Source organism: Canis lupus, chromosome 20 (assembly GCF_003254725.2).
Source record: "Canis lupus dingo isolate Sandy chromosome 20, ASM325472v2, whole genome shotgun sequence".
NCBI classification, from domain to species: Eukaryota; Metazoa; Chordata; class Mammalia; order Carnivora; family Canidae; genus Canis; species Canis lupus.
The window spans coordinates 55,372,918-55,386,696 of NC_064262.1; the positions used below are offsets into that span (position 1 = coordinate 55,372,918).

The 13,779-nt window shown below is 56.7% G+C and overlaps 1 protein-coding gene across 1 annotated transcript; it reads left to right on the plus strand.

Moving 5' to 3' along the window:
• The first annotated feature begins 546 nt into the window (after positions 1-546).
• MYDGF (myeloid derived growth factor) lies at positions 547-13,080 on the plus strand. The gene is made up of 6 exons (XM_025457039.3): positions 547-785; positions 1,835-1,885; positions 8,075-8,136; positions 9,944-10,025; positions 11,286-11,358; positions 12,592-13,080. Exons 1-6 carry the CDS (start codon positions 612-614, stop codon positions 12,669-12,671), a joined length of 522 nt encoding a protein of 173 aa, XP_025312824.1. The 5' UTR covers positions 547-611; the 3' UTR covers positions 12,672-13,080.
• Positions 13,081-13,779: the final 699 nt, after the last annotated feature.

The following is a 13,779-nucleotide window of genomic DNA, read 5'->3' on the forward strand; positions in this document are numbered from 1 at the left end:
GGCTGTGACCGTCTCCCAATGGCTGGACTGTGACTATCTCTCATTGGCTGCGGATGTGGCTGTGGCTGTGTCTCATTGGCTGGGCTGTGACTGTGACGAGCTCTCATTGGCTGGGCTGTTGCCTGGGCAGGGGAAAACTTGTTTCCTACAGGTAGGGCAGTGAGGTAGCGGTTTCTGTTGGGGCTGCCGCTGACCGGAAGTTCTAGGGTGCAGAGCCTTCCCTGCCGGCCTCTCCACTCATTCTAAACGAGGGTCCCGTTTATTAATTTTTAGATCCTTCCAGGGATCTCGGCTGCAACAGTTATGAGCTGTTTGCCCACTGGTCATCGTCCATTACCCTCCTTCCTGACGGATCTTCCTACGTTTATTAACTGGAAGAGCTGCAGGGTCAGTCGGGGTAGGAACTGCCCCACTGACGGACCGCAGGACCACTCACCCCAGGGCCCCTCCCTGAAAGTCCAGGCCCCGCCCCAACATGGCGGCCCAGCCGTGGAGGAGGCGGGGCGCGCCAGGTCACGTGGCCTGGCGCCGCCGACGTGGCCTCTAGCGGACGCCCCACGTGTCCCTCGCCGCGTCCCGTCGCCGCCCCGGCCCTGCGGAGCGTTCCCAAGATGGCGGCGCCCAGCGCAAGGAGGGACGGCGGGAGCGCGAGCTTGTGGGCTGCGTTGCTGCTGGCGGCCGTGGCGTTGAGGCCGGCGCGGGCGGTGTCCGAGCCCACGACCGTGGCGTTTGACGTGCGACCTGGCGGCGTCGTGCACTCCTTCTCCCAGAGCGTGGGCCCGGGGGTACGTATCGCCGCCGCCCCGGGAGCCCGAGCGGTGGCGCCGTTGGGGGCGGGTCGTGAGAAGGGGGCGCGGACCGTCGGGGGCGGAGGCTGAGCTGGGGAGGGACTCGGGGGGCGCGGCCCTCCCGAGGGGCGGCTGGACTTCGGAGAGCCCGGCCTCCTGGGGTCGGGGACTGGGAGCGGAGGGGCGGGGGCCGCGGCCTCAGTCCCTGTTTCCTCGCACCGGCCCAGCCCAGGCGGCCCCAGCTCCCGGGGCCGGGGAGGCTGGAGGCCCTTGGGCCCCGCCGCAGCTCCGACGGGCCTCCACTGCTCGAGGTCCTCCTTTCGTGGAGGTGTGAGGCCAGCACAGCCTGTGGGAGAAGCCCTTCCCCTCCGTCTTCGTTTTCCCGTCTGTGTAACCCATGGCAATAGCTGCTGTCTCTTGAGGAATTTCTAACAGCCGGGTCTTGAGCCAAGTGCTGGGTTTGCCAGGACCATTTCGCAGACGAAAAAGACAGGCTCAGAGAAGCTTCACTAGGGACGCCTGGGAGGCTCAGCGGTTGAGCGTCTGCCTTCCGCTCAGGGCGTGACCCCGGGGTCGCGGGATCGAGTCCCGCGTCGGGCTCCCTGCAGGCAGCCCGCTTCTCCCTCTGCCTGTGTCTCTGCCTCTCTCTGTGTGTGTGTGTCTCTCTCATGAATAAATAAATCAAGTCTTTTAAAAAAGGAAAGTGTTCACTTGTCTGAGGCCCGCAGCAGAGCACAGATGGGCCTCCTGGTGTCCTGCTTCCAGAGTCCGTGTGCCTAGATGGATGCGTGCTTGGAGGCTGTGGGACCTACTCCTTCCTGGTCTTCATCCCCCAGAAGCCACCTGAGTCAGGAGCTCACTGTCGGGGAGGCCAGGAGGGCTTGTGGGACTGGCCTCCGTCACCCAGGAGTCTTGCTCTGCCTCCTGCCCCTGAGATCCCCAAGCCAGATCTTGATTTTGGATCTTAGAAGGACGTCCTGAGACCCTCTGCTGAAAGCACTAAGGATTACCTCCTAACAAGCTTTTTTCCACCTTCCATCCTCCAGGACAAATACACTTGCGCGTTCACCTATGCTTCTCAAGGAGGGACCAACGAGGTGAGTTGTTCAAAATTCCACATGGTTTTGTATGGCACGGAGAGGTGCTCTCAGGGGAACAGTGTGGGACATACCTGCATTAACTTATGCTCGTTGAGCTATTCTTGCCTAACCGGTAAAAGATAGGGCTCTGGGTAACTAGTGATGGCAGATTCCCCCTGTAATTCCACAGAGAGAACATGTCTGGATGGAAAGAGGCACATGGGATGCGGATGTGCTGTGCCCATGAGCCTCTGTGACGGGTATTTTATTTGCCTTCTGTGCTGTGTGACAAATCGTGACAAACTAAGCAGCTTAAGACAACACCCGTCTGTTATCTCACAATCCTGGAAGTCAGAAGCCACAGTCAGCTCAGTTGCATGGTTCATAAAGCCAAAATCAAGGTGTCAACAGGCGGGGCTCTCATCTACAGGCCTGTTCAAGTTGTTGGCAGAATTCAGTTCCTTCCCATGTAGGACTGAGGTCCCCATTTCTTGGTGGCTGTTTTCTCCTGCAGCTGGTGGCAGAGAGGAAATAAGAGAGATCCAAAGCATAAGAAAAGCGTAACTCCCCATTGCTGGCTGTGCGGGGCCTCGTGGTGAGGAGCACAGGTGGCCTCTCGTACCTGAGGGCAGCCCGTGGCTGGTGGCAAGGCTTGTTTTACAATCACAGGAACTGAGTTCTGCTACAAGCACAGGAGTTGGAAGAGGACCCTGAGCCTCAGGCGGGAGTGAGTGCGGTCTGCTGACACCTTGAGTCCAGTCTTGTGAGACTCTGAGCGGAGGACCCGCCATGGCCAGCATTTACCTCGGGGACTGAGGGCTGATTAGTGGGCAGTTGAACTGCTAAATTTGTGGCCATTTATCACACAGGGTAGTGACTTGAACGGGACCCCCCTTCCCTGAAAGTTATGGTTTCACATTCCTAATTCTTGGAATCTCTGAATGTAACCTTATTTAGAGAAAAAATATTTGCATATGTAAGTTCAGGATTTTGCCTTGAAGAGATCATCCTGGGTTATCCAGGTGGGCCCTAAATCCAGTGGCAGCTACTCTTACAAGAGACACTTGGGGGAGATTCGATAGACAGAGAAGAAACAGAGGAAAAGGCGTGTGGAGGCAGAGGGGCACGGCCACAAGCCAAGGGACATCCAGAGCTATCAGAAACCAGAAGAGGCAGGAGGGGTCCTGCCCTAGAGCCTTCGGAAGGAGCCCAGCCCAGGGACACCTTGGTCTGGACTTTCATCTTCCAGAATTGGGAGAGAAGACATAGTAGTGGTGGTGATGTGGCAGGTTTGTGGTGTGATGGCCGCCGCAGCAGTGACGCACCATTACGAAGTCCTCTGAGAGTAAAGTGCTGGCGTGGAGTTCTGTCTCGATGTTGTTGCCCGATCTTATCAGAAGGGGAAGCGGCAAGTGTTTGGGAAGATGCACAAATGAATTTCCTGCTCAAGATTGTTAGAAAGAATAAAAGAAAAATGAAAAGAATTCATCACTATAAAAATCAGTAAAAGCCATCTTTTTTTTTGAAGATTTTTTCGTCTTTTAGAGAGAGAGAATGAGCAGGGGGAGGGGCAGAGGGAGAAGCAGGTTCCCCACTGAGCAGGGAGCCCAGGGCAAGACTCCATCCCAGGACCCCAGGATCACGACCTGAACTGAGGGCAGACATGTCACCAACTGAGCCCCCCAGGAGCTGCCCCCGATCTTTTTGTTCCTAATTGTGCTTTGCTTTCCCACAGCCAGACTTTAGAAAATGCTGCTCTCTTTCCAGAACAGTCTGTGTGGCCTGACAGTGTAGAGTTGTAGAGACAGAGGCTGCTTGGGAACCTCTCATGTGTTTAGAACTTCAGGTCAGTTCTATGCCCTTCTCTCTTCCCACTCAGGACAGCATGTTGAAATGGACAGAGGGCGGATCTCTCTCCCTCCTCGGCCCCGTTAACATCCGAGTTTGGGGCTGGCCATTCTCTGAGGCCGCTGTCCAGACGCTGGGGCCCGGAGCAGCCTCCCCGGCCCCACCCACTCAGTGCCAGGAGCACCCCAGTCATGACTTCCAAAAACATTTCCAGACATTGCCAAGTGTTCCCTGAGGAACAGGATTATCCCTAGTTGGAAACCTCTGGGCAAGAGTGACTTGTTTTAGATACGTCTTGTTTGGAAGTAAATGGTTCCTGGTGACAGTATTTTAACAAAATGTAGCAAAACAGCAATGACCCCTGGCAGCAGTGCCAGGGACAGCAGCCCTGCCCCGTCGGCAGGACAGCAGGCGTCCTCCAGTTGTCTGCGCCTTCCTTCCACAACTCCAAGCCTCACCGTGTCTCCAGATAGTCCTCTCCATTATCCGATGAAGCCAAATGATGGTCCTGGTCATGAGCCCATCAGTCCAGCCTTCCCCCAAGCACCCAGAACCAGTGGGTTCTTCTTTCACGTGGGTGCCTTTGGATGCCTCTTCTGCTGTGTAGATAGATTTATGGGACAGTAAACCGAATAGCAGCACTACCATGACGTTTATCAGGTGCCCCGCGCTGTGCTAAGCCACGCACACATCTCATTTCTCCCTCTCCACAACCCCAAGAAGGCCATAAGGTTCTGGCATCATCATTTCATACATGAGGACACGGAGACCCAGGCTCCCTTAGCTGGGAAGTGACCAAGGTCCTGGGGGCACGGAACCCTAACCACTGCTCTGCTCCTAACCCAGTGTCACCAGCAGCTTTGAAGAGAGCACATACACCCCCCTCCCTCACCCCAAACCCGGACTAAACTTGGAGGTGGATCGTCTGCTGCTGCAATGCGGGAGGGAGAGCCAAGTTCATTCACACCGTCGGCTGGGGCGACTACAGGCTGGAGCCTTGTCTCGGAATAGCAATTGTGTCGTAATTCCCGCAAGAGACTGGATTCGTTTGTTTTGGAAGAGGAGGTTCATCCTGAGGATGTCACCTAAGAAAAGCAGACATGTTGTGGCACAGCCTTGGTCTGGCAGCAGCCATCCAGGACGGTGACAGAGACCACAAGTAGCTGACTGCTGGGGCACGTGGTGCTGCGGGAGCCTGATGGGGCGCCCGGAACCCATGGGCTCTTTGGCCGCTTCCCTGTTGCCTTCTCAGAGGCGAATGACAGGCTAGGTTCTCAGCAAATGTGCAGGGAGGGTTTGAGACGTTCTGTGGCTCCTGCCTGGAGACATACAGGGAGGCATCACTAGATGGCCCTCAGAGCATCTGGAAGGGAAGTCCCAAGAGGCCCCGGTGGCATTTCTGCAGAGCTGTCATCAGAGAGGAGAAACCCCAGCTCCCAGTCGGCTCCCAGGACGACCTGTGGCCGGTGTGGGTGTGCGGGTGTGCCACTCACACAGCTTGGAGCCAGGGCCTCTGAGGGAGAGCAGCCTCTCTTGCTCCTTCCATAATCGTTTGTTTCTGCAGAGGGTCACCCGAGAGCCAGTGCCGTCAGGCGTTAGTAGGCACAAGGTTACTCATGATTTCTCAGTGCCCGCTAGCAGGCTGAGCAGCTGGAAAGCTTGGCCGTGCTTGGTGGGAATGCAGACTGGCCCTTTCTTAGGAAGTTAAACATACCCTGACCACATAACCCTGCACTTCCACTGCCTGGCATCTACCCACTAGTCACGAAAACTCACCCGCATGAAAACTTGTATGTGATCGTTCACAGCAGCAGGATCGCAGTGGCCAGCGAGTGGAAACAGCCCTGTAGGTGAACAGCCACACACAGTGTATCCCCCACATGTGGGCATGTCCCTCAGCCGTGAACCGGAGAAAGGCTCCCACACGTGCTGCCCCGGGGACAGACCCTGAGCCCATGACGCTCAGGGAGGGAACCAGACACAGAAGGCCCCACAGTGTGTGAGTTCATGTGTGTGACACGTCCAGGACAGGCTCCACGGACGGGGAGGGGGCTTGTGGGTGTTGGGGGAGGGGAAGGGATGGGGCTTCTTTCTAGGGTGTTGGAATGTTCGGGAACTATATGGTGGTAATGGTTGCAGAGTTCTGAATACACTAGAAAGCACAGAATCGTATACTATGCATGGGTGAATTTGTAGATATAAATATTTTTCAGTGAAGCTTTTGGATAAATGAACTGTGGGCATAGGCAGCAGCAGTGCCCCACGCTAGGTGAAAACACCCAGGAGGACTCCACACCGTCTGATTCCACTCTGGTGACAGTTTTGCAAAGGCACAACGCTGGGGACTGAGATGAGGTCGGCACTTACCAGGAATTTGCAGGAAGGGGTTAACTGCAAAGGGAAGGGGCCAGGGATCCAGGGACAGAGAATTGGTGCGTATCTTGATTGGGTGGTGGACGTGCAACTAGAAGCATCTGTCAGAGCTCCTAGAATGGTCACTAGAACGGGCGCATTTCCCCACTGTCATTTATATCTTAATAAGAACTAATCGCAGCTACCAGTTACATGTCATCTGTGCCAAGCTCCCTGAGGGTTCAGGATGGCCCCAGGATCTCACATGAATGTCTGATGCCCGAACCTGAGCCTTACCATCTGCCACCACGCCCTGCAGCCACGAGACCACACTCAAGTTCATGTAACTGAAGGCCACTCAGAGGGATGTTGACCCTATTGCTAAGAAACTCTTGGTTTTAAATTTGTTTGCATTCGTCATTTTTTAAACAACGTTTAAATATTTGCCTCATTTTCAAGAACTTTTTCAGAGGGCAGCCCGGGTGGCTCAGCGGTTTAGCACCGCCTTCAGTCCAGGGCGTGATCCTGGAGACTCGGGATCAAGTCCCCTGTCCGGCTCCCTGCATGGAGCCTGCTTCTCCCTCCGCTTGTGTCTCTGCCTCTCTTTCTCTCTCTGTCTCTCATGAATAAATAAAATATTAAAAAAAAAAAAACTTTTTCAGAGGTGTAGAAAAACCTCTCCTCTGTCTCCTAGCATAAAACTGTCTCCAGGTGCTCACAGGCCTTGGAGCCACAGACAGGTGTTTTTAGACAGGGAGGGAAAAAAACCTGAGTGCGCGGGTGTGGCCCTCATCCATCCCTTTGTCATTCTAGAATCACTGCTTCCCACATCTGTGCTGCAGGCAGACAACATCTAGGTGACCATTTACTCCCATTGTAATTAACCTAAAAATGGTTTTGTTCTTATTAAAAGAGGCTCTGATGTTAAACCCAGAGTACCAGTGCCAGGAGTATATGATTACTCCAGGGAGGGAACTGTACACTCTCACGTTACTAGCAAATCATGCTGATGCCTGAGGCACCCCAGAACCCACAGTGGCTGTCTGTTTCCATTCGCCAGGTTTTCAGAGGCTTTGAAAATGAGAAGAAACTGGTAGTGGTATGTTCGGGGATCACTTAAAAAAAAAGTTTTAACGTTTTGGGGTACCTGGGTGGCTCAGCTGAACTTCCGACTCTTGGTTTCAGCTCAGATCATGATCCTGAGGGTGTGGGATCCAGCTCCACACTTGGCAGGGAGTCTGCTTGAGATTGCTCTCTCCCTCTCCCTGCTCATGAGCACATGCGTGCTTTCTCTCAAGTAAGTCAGTCTTTAAAAGTTTTTTTTTTTTAAGATTTTATTTATTGAGAGAGAGCACGCAAGCGGGGTGGGGAGGGGCAGAGGGAGAAAGAGAAGCAGGCTCCCCGCTGAGCAGGGAGCCCAATGGGGGGCTCCATCCTAGGACCCCAGGATCATGACTGGAGCCGAAGACAGACGCTTAACCAGCTGAGCCACCCAGCGTCCCAAGTCTTTGAATGTTTTAATCCTTTTAGTTTGTTTTTTAAAAAGCTAACACGTTCATATATCTGAAAGAGAAAAACACCTAAATATCTAATGTTAGTGTTTATTTTTCTTGATAGACTTGATTTTTTAGAGCAGTTTTAGATTCACTGCATAAGTGAGCAGAAGGCACAAATTTTGATATACCGCTGGGTCCCCACACACAGCCTCCCCTTGTCATTGACAGCCGCCATCTAGAGCAGGACGTTTGTGACAGTCGCTGAAACCACGCTACCATGTCATGGCTGCTCCAAGCCTGTAGCTGACATTCAGGCTCACGGTCAGTGCCGCATCCCCTGAGGGTTCTGATGGATGTATGAGGACACGTACCTGCCACTGTGTGTCACGCAGAGTAGTCTCCCCAGCCCTGAGGTTGGCTCCAGCCGGGAGGCCCAGGAAAGGAAGTAGACATGAACCTCTCAGGGAGCCTGCAGGTCCTGGGCTGACCTGTATCTTCCTTCTCTCCCCAGAAGTGGCAGATGAGTCTGGGGACCAGCGAAGACCACCAGCACTTCACCTGTACCATCTGGAGGTGAGCCTGGGGTCCCAGCGGTTGGACCACCACTGGAGGTGGCGCTTCATGACGTCTGCTGGGGTATTTGCTCGTGGTACCCCCAGGCAGCAGAGGAGAGGGGGCCAGACAGCACAGGGTCCTGCATCCCTGAGGGGCGCAGGCTGGGGCAGACATCACGCAGGTACAGGTGGGAGAGGAGGTGTGACACTGCTGGGGGGCGGGGGGAGGTGAGGAGTGCTGTCCAGGCAGTGGGAGCAGCACCAGGGCCAGGGGCTGGGCTCCTTGACGTCATCAACCTCAGCCTCCCTGCCCAGCCGTCATCACCTCACCACCTGGAGTACGGCATGAGTGAGTGCTGGACCCGAGAAGGGACAGGGGACAGAGGGCAGGGGATGCCCAGCCCAGGGGGGAGGTGGGCGCCGCAGCAGTGTCACATCATATCCCCATTCCCCTAGGCTCCACGGCCTGGAACCAAGCCCTCCAGCAGTTGGGTGTGGATCTGGCATAGTGCAGGCATTTTGAGGGATACACAGAAGTCTAAGCTGTGGCTCCACCTTCGGGTCGGGGTCAGCATAGGGGGACAGGTCACTTGGAGGCCGTGGCAGCAACTTGGACTCAAAGGACACACACGTTCTAATCTTACTTGTAGGCACCACCCCAGTCTTCTGCTGGATGCTTTATAAACAGCAGGTGCTTCCTAGGCGGTGTTGGGGGACATTCTCATCCACTCCGTGGACTGGCCCTTGTTGGCAGCAGGCAGGAGCCCCAGGGGCCAGGAGCAGGGCATCTCAGTCGGGCCATTCCCAGCCCCGCAGAGAGGAGACCCTGTCTGCTGACCCCTGGCCACCGAGAGAAGCACCCTGGAGGCAGGGAGCCCCTGGGGTCGCCCTAATCATGGGGCACATGAGCACCAGCCCTCTTGGTGGACAGACCCAGGCCCAGGCCACACAGGCCTCAGGCCATGCTCAGTCCCAGAGCCCTGCTGACTGCAGGGCCACCTGCTCAGCGAGAGGTCATGCCTATATGGGCTGTTCTCCCAGTTTCATTTTTTTTTTAACTTTTATTTATTTATGATAGTCACAGAGAGAGAGAGAGAGGCAGAGACACAGGCAGAGGGAGAAGCAGGCCCCATGCACCAGGAGCCTGATGTGGGATTCGATCCCGGGTCTCCAGGATCGCGCCCTGGGCCAAAGGCAGGTGCCAAACCGCTGCGCCACCCAGGGATCCCTGTTCTCCCAGTTTCAGATGTTCACTGACCAGGCCCAGGGCAGCTGCTGGGGCTTAGAAGGTCTAGGAGTCTCCCTCGACCTGCCCCCCCGCCCGCCCTCCTGGGGCACCCCAAGCACGGCTTTCCTGTCACCCTGGTGCCTCCCACCCCTGCCCCCAGCACTGCTCTCTGCACGTGGCCACGTGGGGCTCCCACCGCGAACACAGTCATCCCCTTGCTGCCACCAGTTGTCCTCCACAGCTCCTCTCTGCCCTGGCCATGCTGACCTGGTGGTTCTTTAAATGCCCCCATTGGTACTCTCCACAGGACCTTTGCCCTTCTCCAAGGACAGCTCTGTCCCTCCTCTGCCTAGATAACTCCTGTACTCCTGCCCCCCCGGGATGTTGCCATTCCCTGGTCCCTGGCACAAAACCTGGAATGTCTTTGGCACTGGAAAAAGCATCCAGTGAGTGACCCCGAGGTCCCTGTCCTAGAATAGCTTGCACTCAGAAGGTGCAACGAATGTAAATGAGCCAAGAGAATGTTCTAGTAAAGAGGGAAGAAGAGATGATGTCGAGGAGCCTAGGGCTGACCCCCTTGCCTGCCCTTCCCTCGCAGGCCCCAGGGCAAGTCCTACCTGTACTTCACGCAGTTCAAGGCTGAGGTGCGGGGCGCCGAGATCGAGTACGGCATGGCCTACGTGAGTGTGGGGCGTGCGTGGAAGGGGGGCAGCCCTGGGGCAGCGGCGGGGAGGCTGGGGAAGTGAGGAGATGGACACCAAGCCTTAAAGCAGGATTTTGTGACAGGACATGGGACACCACGCAGACCCCGGGCCTAGAGGTGCCAGGGTTGGGGTGGCACCGAGCCCAGAGTGAGCCCCAGCCAACCCCTAGAGACTGGCAGGCGGAGCAGGAGATGAACACCTGGCTCCCTATCCTACCACCTGCCAGCCTCGCACATGTGCCCCCTGCTACAAGGTCGGCAGGAAGCAGAGGGGAGGGGCCCCAGGACACTAGCACTGACAGCAAGGGCAGGAGGGGACCCAGGAGTGCAGGCAGCCTCTTCACGGGGCGGGGGGGTGGGGGGGGGCTGGCTCCCATAACCTAGGGTTCACAGCCCCCGCAGCACCTTCTGCCACACTCTGGCCCCCCACGGCCCGCACCAGGATCCTGCCACAGGGCAGGGCCCCTCCCCCAGGCCCTGCATCTGCATTTGGGTCAGAAACTGATTGGAAACTACTTTATCAGTCCAAGAAGCAGAACCGTAGGGATAGGCATTAAGAGATTTGTTGCCAGGAACTAGGTTCACCCCAGGGGAACTGGTTCCACAGCCCGAGCCAGGCCCCTCGGCAAGGGGGTGGGGGGGCACCGCCCCTAGGGGCACCTCTCCTTCCCAGAAGCCTGGCTCTGCTCTGAAGGCCCTTCCCACTGATTGCATCAGGCCCACCAAGGTCACAGAGGATGACCTCCCGAAAGTCCGCTCCTGTTGGACTTTGTCACGTCTGCAGAGTCCCTTCCCCCCAGCGGGTGCCTGCCTACAGGACAGGGGAGTGTGGCCACTCCAGCCCTCACGCCGCCGACCCCCACACCCCTCATCTGATGGTGCTCTGGGCTCCCGTGTTACTTTAGAGTTCATATTTAGCTGATTTGAAAGAGACACAACTCTGATTTTTAAAAATTGCATTCCAGCGACTGCCCTGCCCGTGTCGTTCCCATATGTTCGCTGAAGGGGAAAATAGCTTCCTCGGGGATCGGCAGCGCGGGCATGGAGCTTTAAGCCAGTTGACAATCCCTTAAGTGGATTAACCACCGCTTCTGCTGGATTCTCTTAGTGTGTAGGAGAGCATCGCGTGCTCCTTTAGCAGAAGCGTGTCCCTGGAGCCTGTGCTGCCCCTGGAGCAGAAGAGCGGCCGAATCGTGTTCTTTCCCAAGTAGAGAAGTTTCTGCTTGTTCTCTTTCAGTCTAAAGCTGCGTTTGAAAGAGAAAGCGATGTCCCTCTGAAAAGCGAGGAATTTGAAGTGACCAAGACAGCAGGTATGTAAGGAAGGCCTATGGAGATGGACCCTGGGTCGTCAGGCGCGGAAGGACCGCACCCCCATTAGAGGGCCGGCGCCCCGGGTCATGGCCCCTAGCGCCTGCAAACTGATTATGTGAAGGGCCCCTGGTAAACATTTGCCACTTTGTGGGGCCGACAGCCTCTGCTGAGACGACTCAACCTGGGAGGGCCAAAGCCATAAGCCACAGGTCATGGATGGGCATGGCTGCATTCCTGTAAAACTTTGTTTTATGAACACGGAAAGGAGAATTACATGTCACAAAATACTGACTTTGGTTAAAGCTATCTAAAATGTAGAAACCACCCTTACCTCGTGGCGCAGGCCACACTTTGCCAACTCCTGCCAGGGACCTGTGGGCGTGAAATCTCCTGGGGCCCTTGGGGACGCTCAGCAGGATTGCTCCTGGAAGGGGGCGAGGGGGCTGTGACATCCACACAGCCTGGCTATCCTGGGTTCTGTGACTAGGAACAGCTCCGATGCTTGCGAAGTCTGGGGGGCCATGGTCAGCCCTGCCAGGCAGTTGCTGAGCAGATGGATGGGTGGGAGGCTCTCTGCGTGAGAGCAAGGGGGTGGTGAGTGATTCTGACGATGGACGTGGGAGTGGAGCCATGTCTCGGGGAGCCCTGGGGGTCCTGAGGTGAAGGATCCTTGTGGTTGTGGGCATCACCAGGCATGGGGATGGCGTTGGGGGTGCAGTGAGCGGGGCTCTTGGGAGGAGGGGCCTTGGGTCTGGAAGGAGCCTGGCCCCACCCTGCAGGTCCGCAGGGGTGTGGGGACTGTTCCAAGTAGAGTTTCTCAGGACAGGAGATGGGGCGGCCAGCAGAGCCTTGAGTTCAGGGTGCACAGCAGAGGGGCAGGGCTGAGCCCCTGGGGAACTGCAGGTGGGGGCCACATTCCCAGGTCCTGCTGGAAAGGTGCCATGGGGCCTCAGATGAGTTTGCCAGTGGGAGCAGGAGGTGCGCAGCTCCACCCTGACCCCCACCCATCCTCGCGGCAGAAGTGCTTGTCCACGCTCAACTTTCCTGAGGCCTCCTGCTGCCCTCATAACAGGCCTGCCAACCTCTCTTTTCTTTGGTCCCTCACTCATAAGACTTTCAGGACTGGGGACCTTACTATGTTGAGTCCACTTTGGGGACTGCTCCCCGGCCCTGCCCAGGACCCAGAGTGTCTGGAGTAGCGAGGGCCTGACCGCGTGCTTCTTCTCTTGCAGTGTCCCACAGGCCCGGGGCGTTCAAGGCCGAGCTGTCCAAGCTGGTGATCGTGGCCAAGGCAGCCCGCAGTGAGCTGTGACCAGGAGCCCCGCCCGGGGGCGGCTCTTCCTCATCTCTGCTGAAGGAGCTGGGCCCAGGGAGAGCTGGCATGTTACTGGTTTTCTAGGGGGGACTGGTTGATGTTCTCAGAACATGGAGCAAGGGTCTGAGACCCACTGCCCGTCTTTCTTGCCAAAAGAGGCGCTGGGGCCTGTGAAGGGGCTCCCGGGGGGAATCACAGCTTCTCTGAAGCCAGTGCGTCGTCTCCCTATGGAGCAGGCCAGGCTCCAGGTCACTCCCAGGGAGAGGAATCCTGCTGCCCTGACCCCGAGCCAACTGTTTTCTTACAGTTTTCCCAGGGGACCTTCTTCCAGACTAACTGGGAAGAAATTAAATGTTCTTTCACATTTAAATAAGATGGTTGAAAAGCAACCACACAGACTTGGCAACTGGCACTGGTGCCTGCCTGTCTGGGTACTCGGGGCGGGGGGCCCAGGGGCAGCAGCAGGGGCTGGCCGCCCGCACGCGCCTTCACTGCTGGAGACGGCCAACCTGTGCCACCGCAGGCACCTGGAGTCTTGCAGGCACAGAAGCACTGGGTCCCAAGGCCTGGATCTCCCTGAGCCCGTGGGGCAGGCCTGGCTGCACCCAGCAGGTCACACGGGTGGCCCCGCACAGGGTGAGCGCTCCAAGGCAATCCTCTTTTGCACCTGGCTGGCTTGGCTTATCTTTTTGAAGCCGGATTGCACGTGGCGACTTGAGACACCTCCAACCACAAACACCCAGAGGCAAACAAGGTAAATAAATACAACTCCCAAATGCTCCAGCCACTGAGACGGGCCCTGGTCTCCCCACAGTGGAGCCTGGGCGTGTGACCCTGGCCTTCCCTCTGACCGGACCTTCTTGCAAGCAAATGAAGGGAGAAGAAACTGTGAAGCCCTCAGCTGTGAACCAGAGTCCTTGCTTATCAGAATCACTGTGTTGGATCGATGGGGGATTCTCCTCCCCTTTCCCTCCCCTGGCCTCCCTTGTGCCAGTCCAAGGACCAGGGCCCTGCGGTGATCCCACTTGTCAGAGAAGCAGCAGGTGTTAGGGTTCCTGCTCCAGGTTGCATACCTGTCGGAAGTGGAGTGGGTGTCGGAAATGGA

Excerpts from the sequence above, each read along its gene's own strand:
- MYDGF (XM_025457039.3), top strand. The coding sequence starts at position 612 with ATGGCGGCGCCCAGCGCAAGGAGGGACGGCGGGAGCGCGAGCTTGTGG. Across the intron at positions 1,886-8,074 it reads CTCAAGGAGGGACCAACGAG|AAGTGGCAGATGAGTCTGGG; the intron begins GTGAGTTGTTCA and ends TTCTCTCCCCAG. Across the intron at positions 11,359-12,591 it reads TGAAGTGACCAAGACAGCAG|TGTCCCACAGGCCCGGGGCG; the intron begins GTATGTAAGGAA and ends CTTCTCTTGCAG.